The sequence below is a fragment of the Heterodontus francisci genome, chromosome 36 (assembly GCF_036365525.1).
Source record: "Heterodontus francisci isolate sHetFra1 chromosome 36, sHetFra1.hap1, whole genome shotgun sequence".
NCBI lineage: Eukaryota > Metazoa > Chordata > Chondrichthyes > Heterodontiformes > Heterodontidae > Heterodontus > Heterodontus francisci.
The window spans coordinates 14,513,999-14,534,862 of record NC_090406.1 but is presented as its reverse complement, the minus strand read 5'-3'; the positions used below and the strand labels follow the sequence as shown (position 1 = coordinate 14,534,862).

Below are 20,864 nucleotides of genomic sequence, written 5' to 3'. Positions count from 1 at the left end.
AGGGTTGGCCCAACACCTGTTCCGCTCATCCGTAACTCATTTTACACAGGAATCCTTCAACAGATCTTAGGCCCTTGGCATGCTATTTAGGGGCCTGATGCCTGCCTTAGATTACCACTTAGGATGCTGAAAATAATGGGCCCCACAAATTTAGCAGTCAGAGCAACACCTGTGCAGAATGGGCACACGCCCCATCACTGCTAAATTGCTTTTGTTTTATGCCAGAGAAAACAGGGACAATATGTACCAATTTCTACGCCAAACTCGAGTCCTTCATTCCTCACAGGCTGACTAATCTGTTCAGTTACTCATCTCTGCACAGCCTGGCAGATGGCAAGACAGTTATTAGGATGAAGTAACCAGCAATATCCTGAGTTGTTTGCTAATCATCTAAACATACAAGTCCAGCTCCACTGTTGGAAAGAAACAGCATTTCACACTCCCAAACACAGAATTGACACGTGGACTCCTTGAAGTGATATGTACCATCTCCTTCTTCTTTGGCCTCCTTGTCTCGGGAGACAATGGGCAAGCACCTGGAGGTGGTCAGTGGTTTGTGAAACAGTGCCTGGAGTGGCTAGAAAGGCCAATTCTAGAGTGACAGGCTCTTCCACAGGCGCTACAGATAAAATTGGTTGTCGGGGCTGTTACACAGTTGGCTCTCCCCTTGCGCTTGTCTTTTTTCCTGCCAACTGCCAAGTCTCTTCGACTCGCCACACATTAGCCCTGCCTTTATGGCTGCCCACCAGCTCTGGCGATCACTGGCAACTGACTCCCATGACTTGTGATCAATGTCACAGGACTTCATGTCGCGTTTGCAGACGTCTTTAAAGCGGAGACGTGGACGGCCGGCGGGTCTGATACCAGTGACGAGCTCGCTGTGCAATGTGCCCTTGGGGATCCTGCCATCTTCCATGCGGCTCACATGGCCAAGCCATCTCAAGCACCGCTGGCTCAGTAGGGTTTATATGCTGGGGATGCTGGCTGCCTGGAGGACTTGTGCTACGGTCCTGCCACCTGATGCCAAGGATTCTCCGGAGGCAGTGAAGATGGAATGAATTGAGACGTCGCTCTTGGCTGACATACTTTGTCCAGACCTCGCTGCCGTAGAACAAGGTACTGAGGACACAGACTTGATACACTGATTTTTGTGTTCTGTGTCAGTGCGCCATTTTCCCACACTCTCTTGGCCAGTCTGGACACAGCAGTGGAAGCCTTTCCCATGTGCTTTTTGATTTCTGCATCGAGACACAGGTTACTGGTGATAGTTGAGCCCAGGTAGGTGAACTCTTGAACTACTTCCAGAGCGTGGTCACCGATATTGATGGATGGAGCATTTCTGACGTCCTGTCCCATGATATTAGTTTTCTTGAGGCTGATAGTTAGGCCAAATTCGTTGCAGGCAGCCGCAATCCTGTCGATGAGACTCTGCAGACACTCTTCAGTGTGAGATGTTAATGCAGCATCGTCAGCAAAGAGGTGTTCCCTGATGAGGACTTTCCGTATTTTGATCTTCGCTCCAAGACGGGCAAGGTTTAACAACCTGCCACCTGATCTTGTGTGGAGGAAAATTCCTTCTTCTGAAAACTTGAATGCATGTGAGAGCAGCAGGGAGATGATGATCCCAAACAGTGCAGGTGCAAGAACACAGCCCTGTTTCACGCCACTCAGGATAGGAAAGGGGTCTGATAAGGTGCCGCTATGCTGAATTGTGCCTTTCATATCGTTATGGAATGAGGTGATGATACTTAGTAGCTTTGGTGGACATCTGATCTTTTCTAGTAGTCTGACGAGACCATGTCTGCTGACGAGGTCAAAGGCTTTGGTGAGATCAATGAAAGCAACGTAGAGGGGCATCTGTTGTGCACGGCATTTCTCCTGTAGCTGCCGAAGGTTGAACAGCATGTCAGTGGTGTATCTCTGCTCGAAAGCCACACTGTGCCTCAGGGTTGACACGTCAGCCAGCTTCTGGAGCCTGTTTAAAGCGACTCGAGCGAAGACTTTCCCCACTATGCTGGACTCCTTTAAGTGATATGTACCATCACTCCATGTGATAGTATGGAACAAGGTTGTAATATGTTGCATTGAAAAACGAATTTTCTTCAGGGATTTATGATAACTAAACAAGTCAGTTATTATTACATGGAATTCTGGATTGTGCAGGGTTTTCACTTGGGTTTTAGGGATTACATCCCATGATTCTGTCCATTCTCCCATCCAAGACCCACAACTAATCTATGCTTTGCATCTCACTAAAAATAAAACTGATAACATTCCCCAGTCAGAGGAGGGCCTGTGAATCCAGAGGCAGCTCACAGGACCCATGAAAAGTGGACCTGCAATGTTGCCTCAACTTAAAAATCCTCATCCTCGTTCTCAAACCTCCCCTTGCCCCTCACTATCTCTAATCTCCATCTGTCCGATGACCCTCCGAGATCGCAGCATTCCTCCTATTCTGGACTTTTGCACGTCGCCTATTTCAATCACTGCACCATTGCTGGCCATTTCTTTAACTCCCCAGGCCTTAAACTTGCAATTCCCTCCCTAAATCTCTTTGCATCTCTATCACTTCCTCCTCACTCAGGATAATCCTTAAAACTTGCCTCTGTGGCCCAGCTTTTGGTCACCTGTCCAAATACCCCTTATGTGGCTCGGTGTCAAATTATGTTTGATGACTCTTCTGTGAAGCCCCTTAGGATGCTTCACTACTTTAAAGGCGCTATATAAATGCAAGTTGTTGTTGCCAGACCAAGGCAAGTTGCATCGCTGAAATGCAGTCAACCATAGGAGAAAGCACTGCATCCCAGGGAAGGTGCTGATATATAGGTGCATCAGATGGAGCCCCAGTAATACAGACAGAGGGTGCATGGTTCCAGGAGGCAGAGAATACCAGCGCGCAAGGAGCTACATTTCTTTTGGATGGCAGCTGCTGGCTCTGATTCCGTTGTTGCCATTTACACTGAGACCCTTTTTTTAAAATAAAAACGAATTCCATTCGTTGGCACTGCCATCCCAGCACTTCTGCCTTCCACCCCATTTGTTTTGTTCTCAACTAATCTTTCCCTGCCTCTGTACTGCCTTAAAACCTGTTACATCTGTAACATTTAACAGTTCTGAGGAAAGATCACTGACCTGAACTGTTAACTCTGTTTCTCTCTCCAGAGACGCTGCCAGGCCTGCTGGATGTTCTCAGCATTTTCTGTTTATATTCCAAATTTCCATCATCTGTAGCATTTTGCCTTCCACAAGGAGAACTGGTTTCTTGCTTTCGAAGGCAAGCTAAATAAATGGCTACGGCAGTGAGTGAGAAACATGGGGGCACTGGGAGATCTTTTTTTTTTTGAAATGGGCGTAAGGAATTTAAGCTTTCACTTTGCCCACAGGGCAGAAAGACAGTTTTCACTTTTCCAGCTCATTCAGATTCTTTCCCCAACATTAAGAGAATGCCCATCAGCCAGAAAGTTTCACCTTCGCAGAGCTATCCATGGACAGTTGTTCCAGCGTGCAGTGTAAACCGAGCAGTGATTTCGAAAACAGGCATAACCTAGTCATCTGTATGACAATAATTCCGTCATATTTCGAATAATTCTCGGACTCAATGCTGGAGTTCCGCTAGCACTGTGACAGAATTGACAGCCGAGAATAGAGGCCGACAATGTTAAACGCATTGTACTTGCTTTCAAGTCCCAATTACAAAACAGGGTAAATAAATCTTTGTGGGGTGGGGGGGAGGGGGAAGAAAAATTTCATACTGGCAGACTTTTGTTTTTGAGCACGTTTGGCCATTAACTTCAACTTCAGATATGCAGTCGTGGCTATATGCAAGCTGATTTATAACACATTTAATGCCATTCCCTGAAGAGAAAGTGAAGGTGCCTTAACATTGATGGAGCGTTGTCAACTAGACAGTACTCCTGCTGTTGAATACAAATACAACTGGCCAGAGACTAGGTGCCAGAGACACTCTCAAACTTTGTCGCGCAAGCATGCCATCAGGTCTCCAGACACAGAGACAAAGGTTGGACGACTTCTTCTGAAGGACCAGGAATTGGGAATTTCAGTTCTCCAACTTCAATCTGGGGCAGCTGCAGAAAGATAAATGAGGGCAATTGACAGAAGATGACACAAGGTGGTGGTGGGGGCAGTGCTGCCCATAATACATCCTGCCCGAGTTGTGGCCTCTTGTGCATCCACAATCTCCGTTGTTCCACCATTGGCAACTATCCCTTCAATTGCCTCGGCCCCAAGCTCCAACTCCTGCCTTGAATCTCTTCTCCCTCTCTTCTTTAAGAGGCTCCTTAAAACCTCTTTGACTAAGCTTTTGGTCACTTGTCCCAATAGCTGCTTTGGTGGATGTGTCAAATTTTGTTTCATGCGTTCCTCAGGATGCTTTGCCAAGATAAAGGCAAAATATAAATGCAGGATGTTCTTGTTGAGAGTCAGCTACCTCATTCTTTAATATAAAGATGCCCCAGGAGAATGGTCAGAGAATTATTAAAACCACAGGCCAAACTAACCTTTTCAGATCATCAAACTGAACCTTTTCCTAAATTTCATCCTAAGGTAGCAGTTCTGCAACACGAAGGAGCTGCTGGTCCCCCATAGTGAAAGTACATGAGGTTACATTGAAGATTCTTGCCTGTGCGATGCAAAACGTGCACGCTACAAATGGAAAGAGCAGAATTATTTGGAGGGAGTTTCCCAGCCTTGGGGCTATTCTAAATCAAATGATCAATTATTGTGCCTCATCACCAGAGCAACTCCCTCTCTGCTCCCAGAAGAAAAGTAAAATCACTAATCCCAAAGAAATGATGGAAAGAGAGAGAAGGACTTGGAAATATAATTGATAGATTTTTGTTAGGTTAGAGTATTAAGGGATTATGAAACCAAGATGGAAGAATGGAGTTAAAACACAGATCAGCCATGATATAACTGAATGGCCCAACAGGCTTGAGGGGCTGAATGGCCTGTTCCTACAACAAAAGCTTGCAGAGATTTCTTCCTTGCCAGTGACCTTTTGTGCTCGAGATGCAATATTGCAGAACACACACTGATATTTGGCGCTTCATGCAGCTCACCCGCTCACTCCCTCGCTTTGTATGAAATGCAGTCACCAGTAGAAAGATGGTTGCGACTGACAAGACTGTACGACACCATATCACATTCCTGTCCCCAGGTGGCTCAGGTAATTCTGTCGTGAACTCTAAAGACAGAACGTCTGAGGTTCAACCAGAGTTAGCCCACTCAAGATAAACTGTCCCGGGGAACAAGCAGCCTATCAATTTTAAAACTGCCATGTTTACATATTATGCGCCTTAAAGATTATTCAACTAAGCACCTCCCAACTTACTATTTCTGGTTTATGTTGCTACCACTGCTGTTGTGCTATACAATAGATTGGGCCTCGATTTACACTTCAGCCAAGTCAACCCTGTGCCGTGATCAGATACACCACAAGGGTGTAGGGACTAGGAAATATCGTAGGAACCCACCAGTGTAACCACTCTTGGACTCTCAATTTGATGACTCGAAATGAAGGGGAAAGGTGGTTAGTTTGGAGTTGTGTTCTTATTGGAATTGTAACAGATCAGAGGTGTAGACAAAAGAGGCTGTGTGCTATTATTGTAAGTACTGGTTCAATACTTTTCTAATAGTTTAGTGTCAGAGAGCTGGTTAGACATAAGTGATCTGCTCAAAGCAGCAGAAACACAAAGTGTGGATTTTCATTGGAGGAAAGTTGATTCTTTTTTTTTAAAAAACACTCTCCTGCAAGTACATTTTTAAACAGGAGTCATTTGATAGTAATCTCTATCACAAGGAATTTATAGAACAGGGTGGCGGGTAGAACACTGCAATCGGTTTGAGTATCCCCGGGTTAGGGAGTGGGAGAACCAAGAAAAATCAGTTGAGCTTCCCATGTTGCCATAAAAAAAAGAATGCCATGGGTGACCTGATACAGATCTTTAAAATGACAAAGGTTTTGATGGGATAGATGTCGGAAAAATGCTTCTGCTTGTGGCCGGGGGGTGAGGGGGGAGTTCAAAGCTAGAGGTCAGAAACACAAGGTAGTCACTAATACATCCAATAATGAATTTGGGAGAAACTTCTTCATCTGGAGACTGGTTAGATTGTGCAACTTGCTACCATATGGGAGTAATTGCAGCAATTAGAATAAATGCCACTAAGGGGAAGCTAAAGAAGTGCACGAGGGAGAAAGGAATAGGAGGATATGCTGATGGGGTGTGAAGAAGTTGGGTGAGAGGAGGCTCCTGTGCAGCATAAGTATTGGCATAAACCTGTTGGGGTGAATGATCTGTTTCTGTTTTATGAATTCCATGTGATAGAGATTACTATCAAAGGACTCCTGTTTAAAAATGTACTTGCAGGAGAGAATGTTTAAAAAAAAATCAACTTTCCTCCAATGAAAATCCACACTTTGTGTTTCTGCTGCTCTGAGCGGATCACTTATGTCTAACCAGCTCTTTGATGCGAAACCACTGAGAAAGTATTGAACCAGTACTTATAATAGCACACAGCTTCTTTTGTCTGCACCTCTGATCTGTTACAATTCCAATAAGAACACAAATCCAAACTAACCACCTTTCCCCTTAATTCTGAGTCATCAAATTGAGAGTCAGAGAGTGACTACACTGGTGGGTTCCTACGGTATTTCACAGTCCCTGCACCCCTGTGGCGTATCTGATCATAGCATAGGGTTGACTTGGCTGAAGTGTAAACCGAGGCCCAATCTATTGTGTAGCACACCAGCAATTGTAACATTGATTTATGGCTTTATTAAGCTCTCTCTGGAGAGCAAATGTAGTCTTCACAATGGGTTTGAAAATAAATTTCAGAAATAATAAATCAGCTATAATGCACAGCCATGTTACAGCTCTATAAAACGGCTGGGTCAAAGGAATGTAAAACTGCTTGAGCTCCCAGCTTTGAAGGGCAAGAGGGACAATGACTCTTAATGGGTTACCTTCAACTTTCTATGCACGTCTCAGAAATAATTCAGCTCTGCGAGTACAATACAGCACAATCGTCGAGTGACAGAAATCATTCGCTTTGCCAGTACAACAGTGACAATCACAAGTGGACAATATTTTCCGTATCTGGTTTTTTGCTCAGTGTTATCGTCCCTCGACAATGGGGAATCTTTTGCCAGGATCAGTTCTCTGCTTGTGCTAGCTTTGCTCATCTAAATAGTTGTTTGGGCACCAGATCAGCTGTTGATATTGGCAAACACACACGCATATGTGCGCATGCACAGGGAGGGGCAAATGGTGCCCTTGAAAAGTACTGCAAGAATCAAGACAGAGATGAGTGTGTCAAGGGAAAAAAACGCTTTGGTCCAAATGTTAAATGACTGAGTAATTTCCCCTATTGCCAACCCTGCCCTCTGCACCCTCACACGCAACTGATTGTTAAATAACTGAACTAAAACAACTGAACATTTAGCTCACTTCAATTAACCTCCTGAAATTCATCCAGTCAGATGTCAGCTGGTTGCCAAAAATTACAACCTCATTAATTTGTTTTCTTAAAAACCCTGCAGATTAAAATGCTATTCAATCTCAACACTCTACAAGAGATTTCACAGAATTTCAAATGAGGAGCTTTATCAACATGCAACACTCAGTTCTGACAGCAGGCTGGTGGTAACCAGGTAACCAGTAACCAGACACTCAACACTAATTGAGTGGGGCGGGGGCTATCAAGCAAACAAAAAAAAAAAGTGACAGAAGTCTCTTCTAATGGCGTTAGATCACAAAAGGAAATTTTATCATTTCATTCAACAACGATTTTGGGTTCTTCCCTGATAATTCAGTGAATTTATCTACTGCATAGCTGAGCTACACAAGCCAGGAAGGTTCTCAAGCAGTAATTAATCATCATGTAAGTTGATTAGTGTATTCAGGATTTTTTTTTTGTTGTTTTGTGATGGTGCCAAACTCTCATTATTCAGTCGGTCAGTCTCAATTGTAAGCCACATCAGCACGTGTTGGTGGAACGCATTACTGTCAAGTTCAGTCCTCTACTGCACCTGATGACTACTTACTTGCACTTTCAAGCAGCACACAAACGAGTGCCCTAGCCCTGGCTGGCCGCTGCAGCACTGACGCTGTTTGTCAGGTTTTTTGTATTTCCCATGGTCAAACTGCTCACAAAGATTTTAGGGGCAGAAATTCAACTTGGGTGGCAGCATCACATTGGACACGTTATATGCCCTGCCCCATTTCAGTTCAGGTAAATGAAAAGAAACATACGGTGGGGCGGACAACAGGCATCCTGCGTGCTGTTGCAAAGACCAACTGCTAGCCTACATTGCACACACTGCACAGATACAACAAATCCCATACACACTGAATAATATTCAATTTGATGAACCATTGCCAAATGAAAAGTTTGAGATTAAAATGCTCACAAGGTGAAAGTTACACAATGCCATTTCAACTCAGCATTGTCACCCATACACGCCATGTCCCACGATTTAACGACAAATTAATTTAAGAAAAAAAACGCAAACGTTGGAAATTTACAACAGTAAACAGCAAGTGCTGGAAAAACACAGGCTAGTCAGCATTGGATTGAACAGATTAAAATTTTGCGTTTGAGTTTTCAGTAGACCACGATCTTACAGAATCGTGGAGTAGGTTTGAGGAGCCGAATGGCCTACTCCTGCTCCTATTTCTTATGATGTTATAAAAGATGTGCAAGACTCTTGGTAGGATTTGGGAGAGATAAAGAGGGGAAGGCGAGAAATAACATTCACAGAAAGATGCACAGCACAGGAGGAGGCCATTCGACCCATCGTGCCTGCGCTGGCTCTTGGAGCTATACAATTAGCTCCACTCCCCTGCTCTTCCACCATAGCCCTGAAAATTTTTCCTCTTCCAAGTATTTATCCGACTCCCTTTTTAAAGTTATGGAAAATCTGCTTCCACCACCTTTTCAGGTAGTACATTCCAGATCACAACACTGATTTTTTTTTTTTCCTCATGTCTCCTCTGGTTCTTTTACTAATTCCTTTAAATCTATTGTCCTCCGATTATTGATCTTTCTGCCACTTGAAACAATCGCTCCTTCTTTATCCTATCAAAATCTTTCATGATTTTGAACACCTCCATCAAATCTTCTTAGAGTGGAAAAGCTCAAAAGGAGAGCAACCCCCGCTTTTCCAATCTCTCCACATAACTGGTCCCCGGTATCATTCTATTAAATCTCCACTGCGCCCTTGCCATGGTTCTTGAAATTCTTCCTAAAATGCGATGCCCAGAACTGGACACAGACTCCAGCTGAAGCCTCACCAGTATTTTATAAAGATCTAGCACAGCTTCCATGTATGTGCCCATTTCACCAGTCTGTCGCAAACTCTCAACTTCCCCTGTAATTGGAGGATCTGTTTATTGCGCCCCCGCCCTTTTCTTTCTCTAAGTTCTAAGGGACTTGCTTATCTTTCAATGTTTCAACATTAATCTGTGTTTTCTCTTTTTCGATACCAATTGTTCTGCTGCCTATTTCCAGCAATGCCTATTTTTGTTTGAAATAAATCAGATGTATGCTTAAAGTATTCACAAACCGAAACAGAATGCAGGAAAGAATTAAATACTTCTATTTCGCCAAGTGAATATAAATTACCTATGTTTCAGCCTCCTGATTTACGATATCAATACAAGAGCATCCCCAAATCATCACCATCGTTAACGCCTTTCCAAAGGTCTATTCTATACAAGTCATAACTGGGACAGCTTAAAAAAAGTTCCTTAATCAATGCCAAGCTTCTTGCTCCTGATAAGGTCATGAAGTGTTACCACAAAGCCCGCTGGTACCAAACTGCTGTGGCAAATATGGCACGAAAGCTAATGCATCATAATGTGTGATGGGGCTTGCTCGAGATCCTTAATTCATCATTTCAAATCGCTCCCACTGCAGTCACAAGTGACAGGCTTCCACCAACCAATACTTCACCTTCATGTCATACAGCACAAACTGTTCTCTCCAGATGCTTGGACGGATAAATCTCCGGTTGCACTGCTGGATGTTTTCGTATGGTGAAAGCAGATATTTACATGAAAACTCTGCAATGAAATCCTGACTACACTGGTGCTGTTAATGTGACAGGAGTCCCTGGTAGGGGAGATGTTCTGAAGGGCGGGGGAAAACATTTGCAGAGTTGGGCTAAATGGAATAACTAAATGTGAATAAGGCCCCCCAACAGTGTAACAATGCTACCAGCTTGTCATACTTGTCAAACTGTCCAATTACTCCTACCCTGGCTCTAGCCCATTAAAGTACAATTTCCAGCAGTCTTAAAGCACAACATAGTCAAGGGCAGAGAGTGTCGCATGAACTCCATGATGTACTGGCATCTGACAACCTGAATATTCTTCTCTTCCCCCACCCTTCCCCTACAGAAACACGCAAGTTTTTTTTTCCCATGGGATGTGAGTATCGTCGGCAAGGCCAGCACTTGTTGCCCATCTCTAATTGCCCTTGAAAAGGTGGTGGTGAGCTGCCTTCTTGAACCGCTGCAGTCCGTCTGGTGTAGGTACACCCACAGTACTGTTAGGGAGGGAGTCCCAGGAGTTTGACCCAGCGACAGTGAAGGAACGGCGATATTGTTCCAAGTCAGGATGGCGTGTGGATTGGAGGGGAACATGCAAGTGGTGGTGTTCCTATGAATCTGCTGTCCTTGTCCTTCTAGGTCATAGAAGTCAAAGGTTGGGAAGGTGCTGTCGAATGAGGCTTGGCGAGTTGCTGCAGTGAATCTTATGGATGGTACACACACAGCTGCCACTATGCGCTCATGGTGGAGGAGTCAGAGTACCAAAAATCCTGTAGCATCATCTGGTACCAATGGACCATCCTTCATGACAGTTTCAGCATAGCACGAGTTCTATCCAATATATTGACAGCTGTGTGCAAGAGAAGAACTTGCATCTTCCGTGTCCTCAGATGTCCCCAGGCACTTCACTACTAAGATTACTTTTGAAGTACAGTCAGAGTCACTGTGCAGACAAACATGGTAGCAAATTTGCACACAGAAAGGCGCAACACACTGCAGTGCTGCTGCTCAAAGAAGTTTGCGTGTTTAAGCCAATATGATTTAATATTGTGCAATACACTGTGGAATTCTGCTTCAACAACTGTCCTGAATGGTGACAGGCCTATAACTGCCAATTACTACATCCTAAAGTTATGCAGTTCAAAACTGCAATTTGCAGGCATGATCTTGGTTTGGAAGGATGCAAACTGCTGAGTCTGCTTCATAGTTCAAGTGGACATAATACAAAACAAAACTTCATTTGGAACCCTAGCGACAATTGTGCACCCTCATAAAAGTAAGCTACTTTATCGCTGCACTGACAATTCAGGCAAAACCATTTAATACACTGGAGATTCATATTGTAAAAGGTAATGGGGGCATGGGGGAATGAATTGTAAGCAGCAAACACATTCTATTAGAAAGTAAGGAACCTTTAGCACTCCATTTTTAAGATCTTACACAGTTGGAAATGAGCCCCCAAAAGATATTAAATCACATTAACAGTTCATTATATAATGTCACATTTGATTTCCTGGAACATGAGTGAAAGGAGAGTGTAAATCATCCAACAATAGACACACGACTGAAGTCAACGACATTTATTTTTTAAATATTTAATAAAGGTTGAAAGCTCTGAAGCACTTTATAAAAAGTAATAATAAATGAGACAGTCCCCATTATTAATTCATCATTCAAATTAATCTGTCGGCATTTCCAATTAAAAAGAACATTTAATTATTCATTGGTGCATAATTGGAAATTACAAAGAGAAAAGTTCTATTTACAACCACGTTCAATCATGAAATTTGTCACATTTATGGTAGGCCTAATTTCAGGGAGAATACACAGGTTTTGTAAACAGCTCAATGACAAGCAACAAGGAATTTGATAAAAAGGGAGAGGGGAAAAGAAAGCCACTTACCTGTTTGTGCATTTCGATATTCAAACCATAAGACATTTCATAATACTGGAAAAATCAAATAAGAATAAAATGTTAATGCCTTGTACTTTTCTATTATGGAAGAACCTTCTGTGAATTTAAATGCAGCCGCGCTACAGAGATCAAGATGCCCATTACTGATCTCCACTGGTCACTTGCTCATGCACCAACTGATGCAAATCAGCTAGATGTGCTCAGGGACGTCACTGCTTTAAAGTCAGATTCCAAAGCAGGCAAAGTGTCATAAAACACAATGCATACGGTAAACCTGATGCTTTTTGTTTTGGGAAAATTAAAGAGTCACTCTTGCCATCTCTCCTGAAACCACTAACTCATGCTCAGGTACAGAGCTACAAGCACTGGCTGCCTTCCAGAACTTTGGCCAGGTGACCATTCATGTTGCAGCCCAGATACTTGAGTTTTAGCGGTGGGAACAGCTCAGCTGATTCAGATTCTCTTCACCACCCACCACCCGTACCCCCTCCCCCCCAGCAGGTCAACAAACACACAACATCCGGTCGTTGATGGCGGCAGAGGGAGGTGGGGGGAGCCCACTGGATATTGCTCAGGCACAGAAAACGAGGCCAATTGCCCCCTTCCGAGCCCAGGTCAACCAGGCCAAGCGCTGTCCTGGTTGAGATCAGCTTATTCAGATTGGGTCTAGGATTGAAACAGGATATGGTCCTGACTGGAATTATTAGCCGATAAAGCAAGCAGAACTTGGACCAGGGCAAGTATGTCAAACCATGAAATGTTTGGTAGCCCATCTGTCCCCATTCACAGAAAAGGTAAAAGGAGAGTGAAATATCAGGTAAGAATATAAATCAAAGATAAAAGGTCACACAGTCCACAACGCATTTCACATTGAGAAGTATGTAACAAGGAGAGCGAGATAGCAAATATTCTTCACTATTCAGTCCAAGGCACTGTACTCTTCAACCTGGAAAAGAAATCTCTCTGCTCATTGCAGAAACATGTAACACTGTCCATTCCTCCAACAGAAAGTTATCAGTGGGTCTTCCTTGGTGTTCAGTGTATCAGGAGTACAGTAGTTTGAAATGGGTATACAAAGCAAAGAGGGAAGTCTCAGGAAACCTCAGTAATTATCTGGATGATACAGAAACTGCTGGTGAGCTGTGTCTAGAAACTCATTCTTGGCTGACGGGATAGGGTGCCAAATGCTGTGTGTTGGTTGGTTTAAAAAGTCCATGACATTCCAACATTACATCATACATATTAAAATGAGACGTGTGACAAGACAGTACAAGATTACATGATGCTTTACAAATCGAGTAAGATTTATAGCTCCTTCATCACTAAGAGGTACCCTCCAGCTAAAGGTACAGTCCCAAATATCTATATAATGCAAGGTACTGTCTGGATAGAGTTCAACCCCTTTATAAAGCTGGAATTAAGTGACTGGGCCTTACCATGACATAATGGCGCTGCATTTCTGTCTTTTCACTAGCCAGTTTGTCACATTCCAACTTGAGGCTGTGGTGATTTAAAAATACAGAAAAGGTTTTAAAATGACAAATTCTGAAAAGAAAAGATAGATCCCCTTTTCTCCTCTTCAAGTTTCATTTCAAATTCAAACTTCCATTCTTTGTACTTCTCCTTGGGGAAATGAACTCAATATGCTTAACAGTTGCAAGTTTTTGTACAATTATCCAATGCATTACACCCCGTCCAAGATAAAAAAAAACACATACTGCTCTGCCCTCTCCTATTGAAATGCAGTGCACTGGTGCCGGCAACCAAGTGGTCATGCTTCGTATGAGTTTCAAATGTTTGTGGGCTATTTGACCATGGGAGCTCTCACAGCAGAGCCTAGTAAAGTCTTGATCCAACATCTCCACTCAAGCAGTTTTTGTCATGGGTCACTCGACATTGAAGAATGGAAACACCAGGCTGTTTTGTTTCCCGTCCCACACAGACTAGGGATATGCAGGCCAATTATGTTTACAATGCCACCCTGGCAGAAGTTAGCTCACTCAATGCAGAATGGGATTAAATGAATGGGGCTTGGCACCCCATTAAGCAGTGCATTAATCCACAAGGATATTAAAACAGGGCTTCTGCTGATCTTGCAAATTTATATGGTCATTTGGGAGAATCCCTGGTGATAAAACACTAACCAGGACATCAAGCCAAATGGCCCATTTCAGTTTGGTAATTCTACGTAACTATACTCAGAGTTGGATACTTCACTGAAGCAAACCCCCAACTCGTTTCCCCCCCCCAAAGAAATGTAAAACATTGCACTTTTTTTCATACTTTTTAAACCAGGCTCAAAAACACTGAAACCCACTAAAACAGAAGATACTAATTACTAATACAAGTAGAAAGTTTCGCCATTATTGCCCTGGTGTAGCATGTGCAGGTACACTGTTATCTGCAGGATTATTTTGCACATTATTGATATGCTTTATGAAAAGTCATGCTAGCTGACTCACATCATTACTGTACTGCTTCAGTGCCAGTGGCACAGGCTCCAGAAGCAGGGCTCTTGTATAGCCTACTGAAACCAGAATGTAAACTTCCCTGAGGGTGGCAGCTTCCTCCCAGCTGCAGGGCCTGGCAAGTCCCAGCAATTTTACATGGATACAGCCGGTACCAACACAGGAATTAGCACAGTACAAAGGACAGTTTTAATTTAACGCCTCCCCTACCCCCCGACTTGATGTCACACAACTCGGGTGAGTACTGGGAACAGTGAGAAAAAGAGGGGGCAGATTTTCCTACCCCTTCGGCAGTAGTTGTTCAGTCCCAGGACTGCCTGGATCTCCTGTTCCAAGTCATCTACATAGACCATTATGCATCCAGTCATTGGCAAACAGCCCAGCTTCTGACTGGGTGTACCACAGGGCTGTGCTGGTATTAAATACCTTAACTCCTAAAACGTTTTGTTTCCTTTCCCCTACATGATGTTAGAAAACCTAGAAATTGAAGAGAACCTATATTTATATAGCACATTTCACATCCTCAAGATATTCCAAACAATTTTGCAGCTATTGAATTACTTTTGAAACAAATGACCAGATAATTTGCTTCAAAAAAAGTAAGTATTGTGGGATCTTTCACACCTAACTACACTTCAAAACCTCATGTGAAAGCTAGCACCATTGACTAATGCAGTACTGGAAGAGCTCTGCATAATTTTTTTTTCTTTTTTTAAATCTTTTTATCTTTACAGCACTGAAACAAGCCCTTCGGCCCACCGAGTCTGTGCCGACCATCAACCACCCATTTATACTAATCCTACACTAATCCCAGATTCCTACTCCATCCCCACCTGTCCCTCTAATTCCCTACGACCTACCTATACTAGGGGCAATTTTTATAATGGCCAATTAACCCATCAACCTGCAAGTCTCGTCAGCGTAGATTATGTGCTTAATCCTGGAGTGAACCAACTGACTCAGGCAATGGCCTGAGCCAAGCTGAAATGAAAAATTTCCAACTTCCAACTAATCATTGAACAAACCACGCAGTGCCATAATTTTTTATTCTTCTTCGCTGAACGGGCCAAAAAGGTTTTCAACTCCAGTCAACAACAACTGGCAGAGCTTTATGAACAATCCAAAGCAGTCTTGGATTTTTGCAGATCATACTGGTCTCACAGCCGACTCTAATAAGGTGCAAAGCAATGACTCAGTACAGCAGAGGACTTCCAGTGGGTTTGCTCCCATCATTGTACCTTGCCAGGCTGTGTAATGAATAAATGTTAAAAGCCAGGGATAATATTTCAGTGAGACACTGAGTAGTGATACTGAAGAATAAATGGGAGCATTTCTCCTGCCAGCTCCGAATGGAAGGCAACGCCTCACTATCACAAAAAAGCACAAGATCTACACTGATTAAAGGTGTACCAAAAATTAGCATGCAGCATTCAATTGTCAAAAGAGATGTATTTTTGAAATCTCTAAAGAATAAAATCAGCACTACAGTTTATTTAGTTTCAGACCTTTTAGGTGCACAAAAACAGATTGTGTTTGCCCAAGAGTCACAAAAGAAATACAGACTTGCATTCATATAACACCTTCCATGACCTCGTAAGAAGTGATGTTGCTTGAGAATTAAATATTGGCCAAGACACCTTTAAATATTGCCATTGAATCTTTTATGTCTATCTGAGGGGGACAGGCAGTGCCTCAGTCTAATGTCTCATCTGAAAGATAGTACCTCAGGTAGGTGCAGCACTCCCTCAGTACTGCACTGGCAGCATCAGTCTACCTTATCTGGTTAAGTCTCACCACTGGGACCAATCCACGACCTTCTGACTCAGACGAGTGCTACCCATTAAGTCACACCTAGACATATTAAAGCCTTTTTCTGCTTTGAGAGATTGCGGTTTAACCAATTTTCTGGCTGGTCCAAATTGCTGCCATTTCTTTCCTGGTTTAGCAATATTGACAGTGTACATAGAAATTTTTTTTAGATAAAAGGAGAAAACAACAAAGATTAAGCCAAAATTAAACTGGCATGAAAGAATATTACCCCTCAGGACAATATGTAGGAGGTGGGAATTCTATCACCAGGTTCCAATGACATTGTTAAGAATGAAGAAACAGCATTTTATTTTTATGATCCTTTTTGCACTAATACAATGAATTAGCTTTCGAAATGTATTGTTGTGCAACCAACAGCCATTATGTACCCGATCCCTCAATGAGATAAATAAAAGGAAAATACTGCAGATGCTGGAAATCTGAAACAAAAAACAGAAAAAGCTGGAAATACTCAGGTCTGGCAGCATCTGTGCAGAGAGAAGCAGAGTTAACGTTTCAGTTCTGATGAAAGGTCACTGACCTGAAACGTTCACTCTGCTTCTCTCTCCACAGATGCTGCCTGACCTGCTGAGTATTCCCAGCAATGAGATCAATGTCCAGTTTACCTGTTCCTATCGTGGTGGTGTTGGTTAAGGGAGGACTGGTTGGCCAGGGCACGAGGAGAAATCCAAATAGTGTCGGGAGATTTTTAAAAGCCACTCTTGCAGGCAGACAGGCCTAGATTTAATATCATACCCGAAGACAGCTATCTCAGACAATACAGCACTCCCATATTATAGCCAGCCTCTATTAAGTGCTCAAACTTATTTTTGTTTTGTGGGGGGGGGGGGGGGTGCGGTGGGGAGAGGCTCCATACACCCAAAACAAAAGTCATGTGAAAAGGCTCATCAGCATACACAATCCCATGTGGCACAATTAATGTTTAAATCCAATTATTAAAGCACACACACATTTTTGACTGCAGCACTTTTGTTACTAAGAGGTCAGAAGCTATGATTGTACTGACAGGTATATGAATAGGCCAGCAGTATTGGTAGATTTCAGATAAAAATCACAACGGAACACACACATACAAATAACTCGGCGCGCAAGATATTTGTTAGTGTTGTAGGCTCTGCATCTAGGATGCCTGTTAAAAGAAAAACAAGGGCCACATCCCCACTGCAGAGTTGACAAACAAAGCAACACCATTGCATAAATGCCAGATCAGATTCACTGTGATTTCAGTCTCTAGCCTTTCAACAACTAACCACTTGCTAATCTGCTCCCAGATAGATTGCACAACACTACATATAGTTAAGATGGAGGACTCAATCAAAACCACAATGAATTTCTCTTAACTTGAGTGCTAAAGTGGTTCCACTCCCTAATGTGTTCTGGTCTCTGGGGTAACCTGTCAGAGACCTGTCCAGGATATGGTCACCATGATGCAAGCAGCAGCTGAAGCATGGACATTACATTTGTTCTTCAGATGGAGACAACTCTGACAAAGCTACATTTATTAATCATCCCTCCCTGCCCCAAGGTGGCGGTGCTGGGCCTTCTCCTCGTTTACCCAGTAACCATGAATAAAAAGGCGAGACAGTCCAATAAATTAACATGGTCAGGTCAGGACGCCATTGTTAAGCCAAGCAAACTGATGCAATGAACCTGTTCAGCACCTAGTTAGGGTACGATATGAAGAGGCACTAGTTGAAGACACTTGCTTGAATAATGGAATTTTAACATCTGTCCCAACGCAGATATCTCATCTAAAGGACAATCAGAACATTGACTGCTACTATTCTCTCTGCCCATTTGTTTTATCTCCTGATTTTGGATGGAATATGGCTGCCATCTAGTTGGGGACACATGGTTACCAACATGTATATATATTACACCCATACAGGCAGAAACTTCACTCCATGTTTCTCAATCTCATTTAAATCCAGTCCCGCCATTCTTTCACTATTCCAACCAGATACCAGTCAATGGGTGTGTCTCTGATTTGACCTCTAAATAGCTGTATGTATTAGATTGCCAACTATGCACAACTAATAACTGCAGGACAGCAGTATTTAAATGATGTTATACTTGACATTTAGTGGCAGTGTCTGCTCCTTCTCTTCGGCCTCTCGAACAAACTGAGTCACGCGCACGGCGTCTACAACAAGCTACAGACACTGTCAGCTTCTACTGCAAAGGATGGATATCAAGTTTAACTCAAATTCTTACCCAAGAAGCTACAATTTTTAAGCTACCATAAGCAGGACTACTAAATTCCAAATACTTTAGCAAATGGATTGTGCCAACACTTCTGATGGCCTTATTGGACCATATTTTGTTCCGGGTGTTAATGAGGCGTGCATGAACACAGAACAGATAGAAATTTACACACTGTGGGGGCAATTTTGCTTAATCTGACAGTGCCCCGACTCATTGTGGAGCCCACCTGATTATCCAGCTAGATTATTGCCCAGGTTGTGAAGGTAAAAACTGTGTTTAGCACTGATCTCGTAAATTTTTATTTAAAAAAAACAAGAGCTTTTAGTTTGTTATGGTACTGTTACTGGTGAATCATGAATTCAGAGTTGTGTGGGCTGGGCAGGTAGATAATTGAAGCTAAGAATGGAAACATTCTGTTTGTCTCTGTTTGAGGCTTCTCCTCACTGTAGATCGTAACTGCAATTACGTTGCAGTGGTAGAAATAGTTAAAATGCTCAGAATGTTTAGTTTATTAAATTGTAACACAGTAACATGTCACTGCTTCAATAATCATCTCTGTCAGCTGACTTTTTGGTTTAAAAAAACTTCTATTTATAATTAATAGAAATATTATTTAACATAATAAAAACACCCCAAGGCCAATGAAAGGAGTTTTTTCCCAAACAAAATTTGACACCGAGCCACATAAGGAGATATGAGGGCAGATGGCCAAAAGCTTGAAAACAGAGATAAGTTTTAAGGAGCATCTTAAAGGTGGAGAGAGGCAGGGAGGTTTAGATAGGAAATTCCAGAGCCTAGGGCTATGGCAGCTGAAGGCACGACTGCCAATAGTGGAGCGATTAAAATTGGGAATGTGCAAGAGGTCAGGATTGGAGAAGCACAGAAATCTCAGAAGGTTGTAGGGCTGGGAGAGGTTTCAGAGATAAAGGATCAAGGCCATGAAGGGAATGGAAAAAAAGGATGAGAATTTTCAAGTCAAGGTGTGGCTAAACAAGGAGCACCAATACAAGTCAGAATGCACAGGGGGTATGAGTGAGATAGGACTTAATGCAAGTTAGGATAGGGGCAGCAGAGTTTTGGATGACAAGTTTATGGAGCTGCAGAATTCCATTTTGGTCACATTCATAAATCTGATTAGTCACTGTACTGATGTTCCATACCTGAACTTCTGAGACAATGCAACATGTTTTAAGACAAAATAACAAACACAACGGACACTCATGGTTTAGGCAGCCTAATTGTAGCTGGAAGCATCAAGTGCAATGTGGGTGCCTAACCGGTGATTTGATGCGCATTAAATTTAATTGGCAAAAAGAAAGAAAAGTCACATGCTGTGGGCATGCACCTGCTCCCTATTGGGAATGTGGAATTGGCTCTTTAATTTCTAACATGCACTTGGAAAAATGACAACACAACATTCATTTTGAGACCCAAGCACAAAAACCAGGCTGACACTCCGAGTGCAGTACCAAGGGAGTGCTGCACTGTCAGAGCAGCCGTCGTTCAGACGTGATGTTAATCAAAGCCACTTCTGCCCTCTCAGCTGAAGGTAAAAAAAGTCCCCTGGCACTGCTTCGAAGAGAATGGGAGTTCTCCTTAGTGCCCTGGCCAACATTTATCCCTTAAGCAACATCATTAAATAAATTATCTGATCCTTTATTTCATTGCTGCCTGTGGGACCTTGCTGTGCAGAAATTAGCATAACAGTGACACTTCAAAAGTACTTAATTTGCTGCAGAGCGCACTGGGACATCAAGTCATGAAAGGCACTATATATAATTGCAAGCTTTTCATTTCCCATAAAAAATACAGGGCCCATGAAGGTAGCGAGCAATTATTGGTAAAAGCCTGTGAACAACATCTGATTTTTCGAAGAAACTATTCGATCAATAGCCGATTTTCTTCAACTATGAAGTAATGGCCATATTTTTAACTATTTTGCACTGCTTCCTAGTAGTGTCATATAATGTTTGAGCTATACAGCACTCTCATGGACTGTATTGGCTGGTTTTAGGCAACTTGCAAAGCAGCATGCATTCTGTATTCAATCCTGACCTGAGCTGTGTACCTTTTCGTACAATTCCATACTATTATTTGGAGGGTGGGCGGTGGGGGTGGGGGTAGGCAGTGGGGCTGGTAGGGACCATGTTGAAGCAGGAACTGCTATGGCCATTGCACAAGATCTTAAATAGTAGCAGATTGATCATATTTTTTGAATAAAAAGTGTTAATATATAGAAATCTACTGAGGCTGATGGCTTATTTTTTTTTAATAAAAGGGGCTAGGCTGTTTGGATAGAATAAAACATGAACTTAGTTTTAAAAAATCAATAATGGTATACAGCATTCCTTCTTCTAATAATCGATTTAATTTCTGA

General features: G+C 42.7%; 1 protein-coding gene across 2 annotated transcripts in view; it reads right to left on the bottom strand.

The window, feature by feature from the left end:
• LOC137351604 (TLE family member 5-like) overlaps window positions 1-20,864 on the bottom strand; it is a 116,325-nt gene that overhangs the window by 60,339 nt on the left and 35,122 nt on the right. For both annotated transcript variants that reach the window (XM_068016194.1, XM_068016195.1), the window contains exons 3-4: window positions 13,421-13,484; window positions 11,973-12,017 (exon numbers count right to left, since the gene is read on the bottom strand). In XM_068016194.1, coding sequence (XP_067872295.1) covers window positions 11,973-12,017; window positions 13,421-13,484 — 109 coding nt within the window. The remainder of the gene's footprint in view (window positions 1-11,972; window positions 12,018-13,420; window positions 13,485-20,864) is intronic.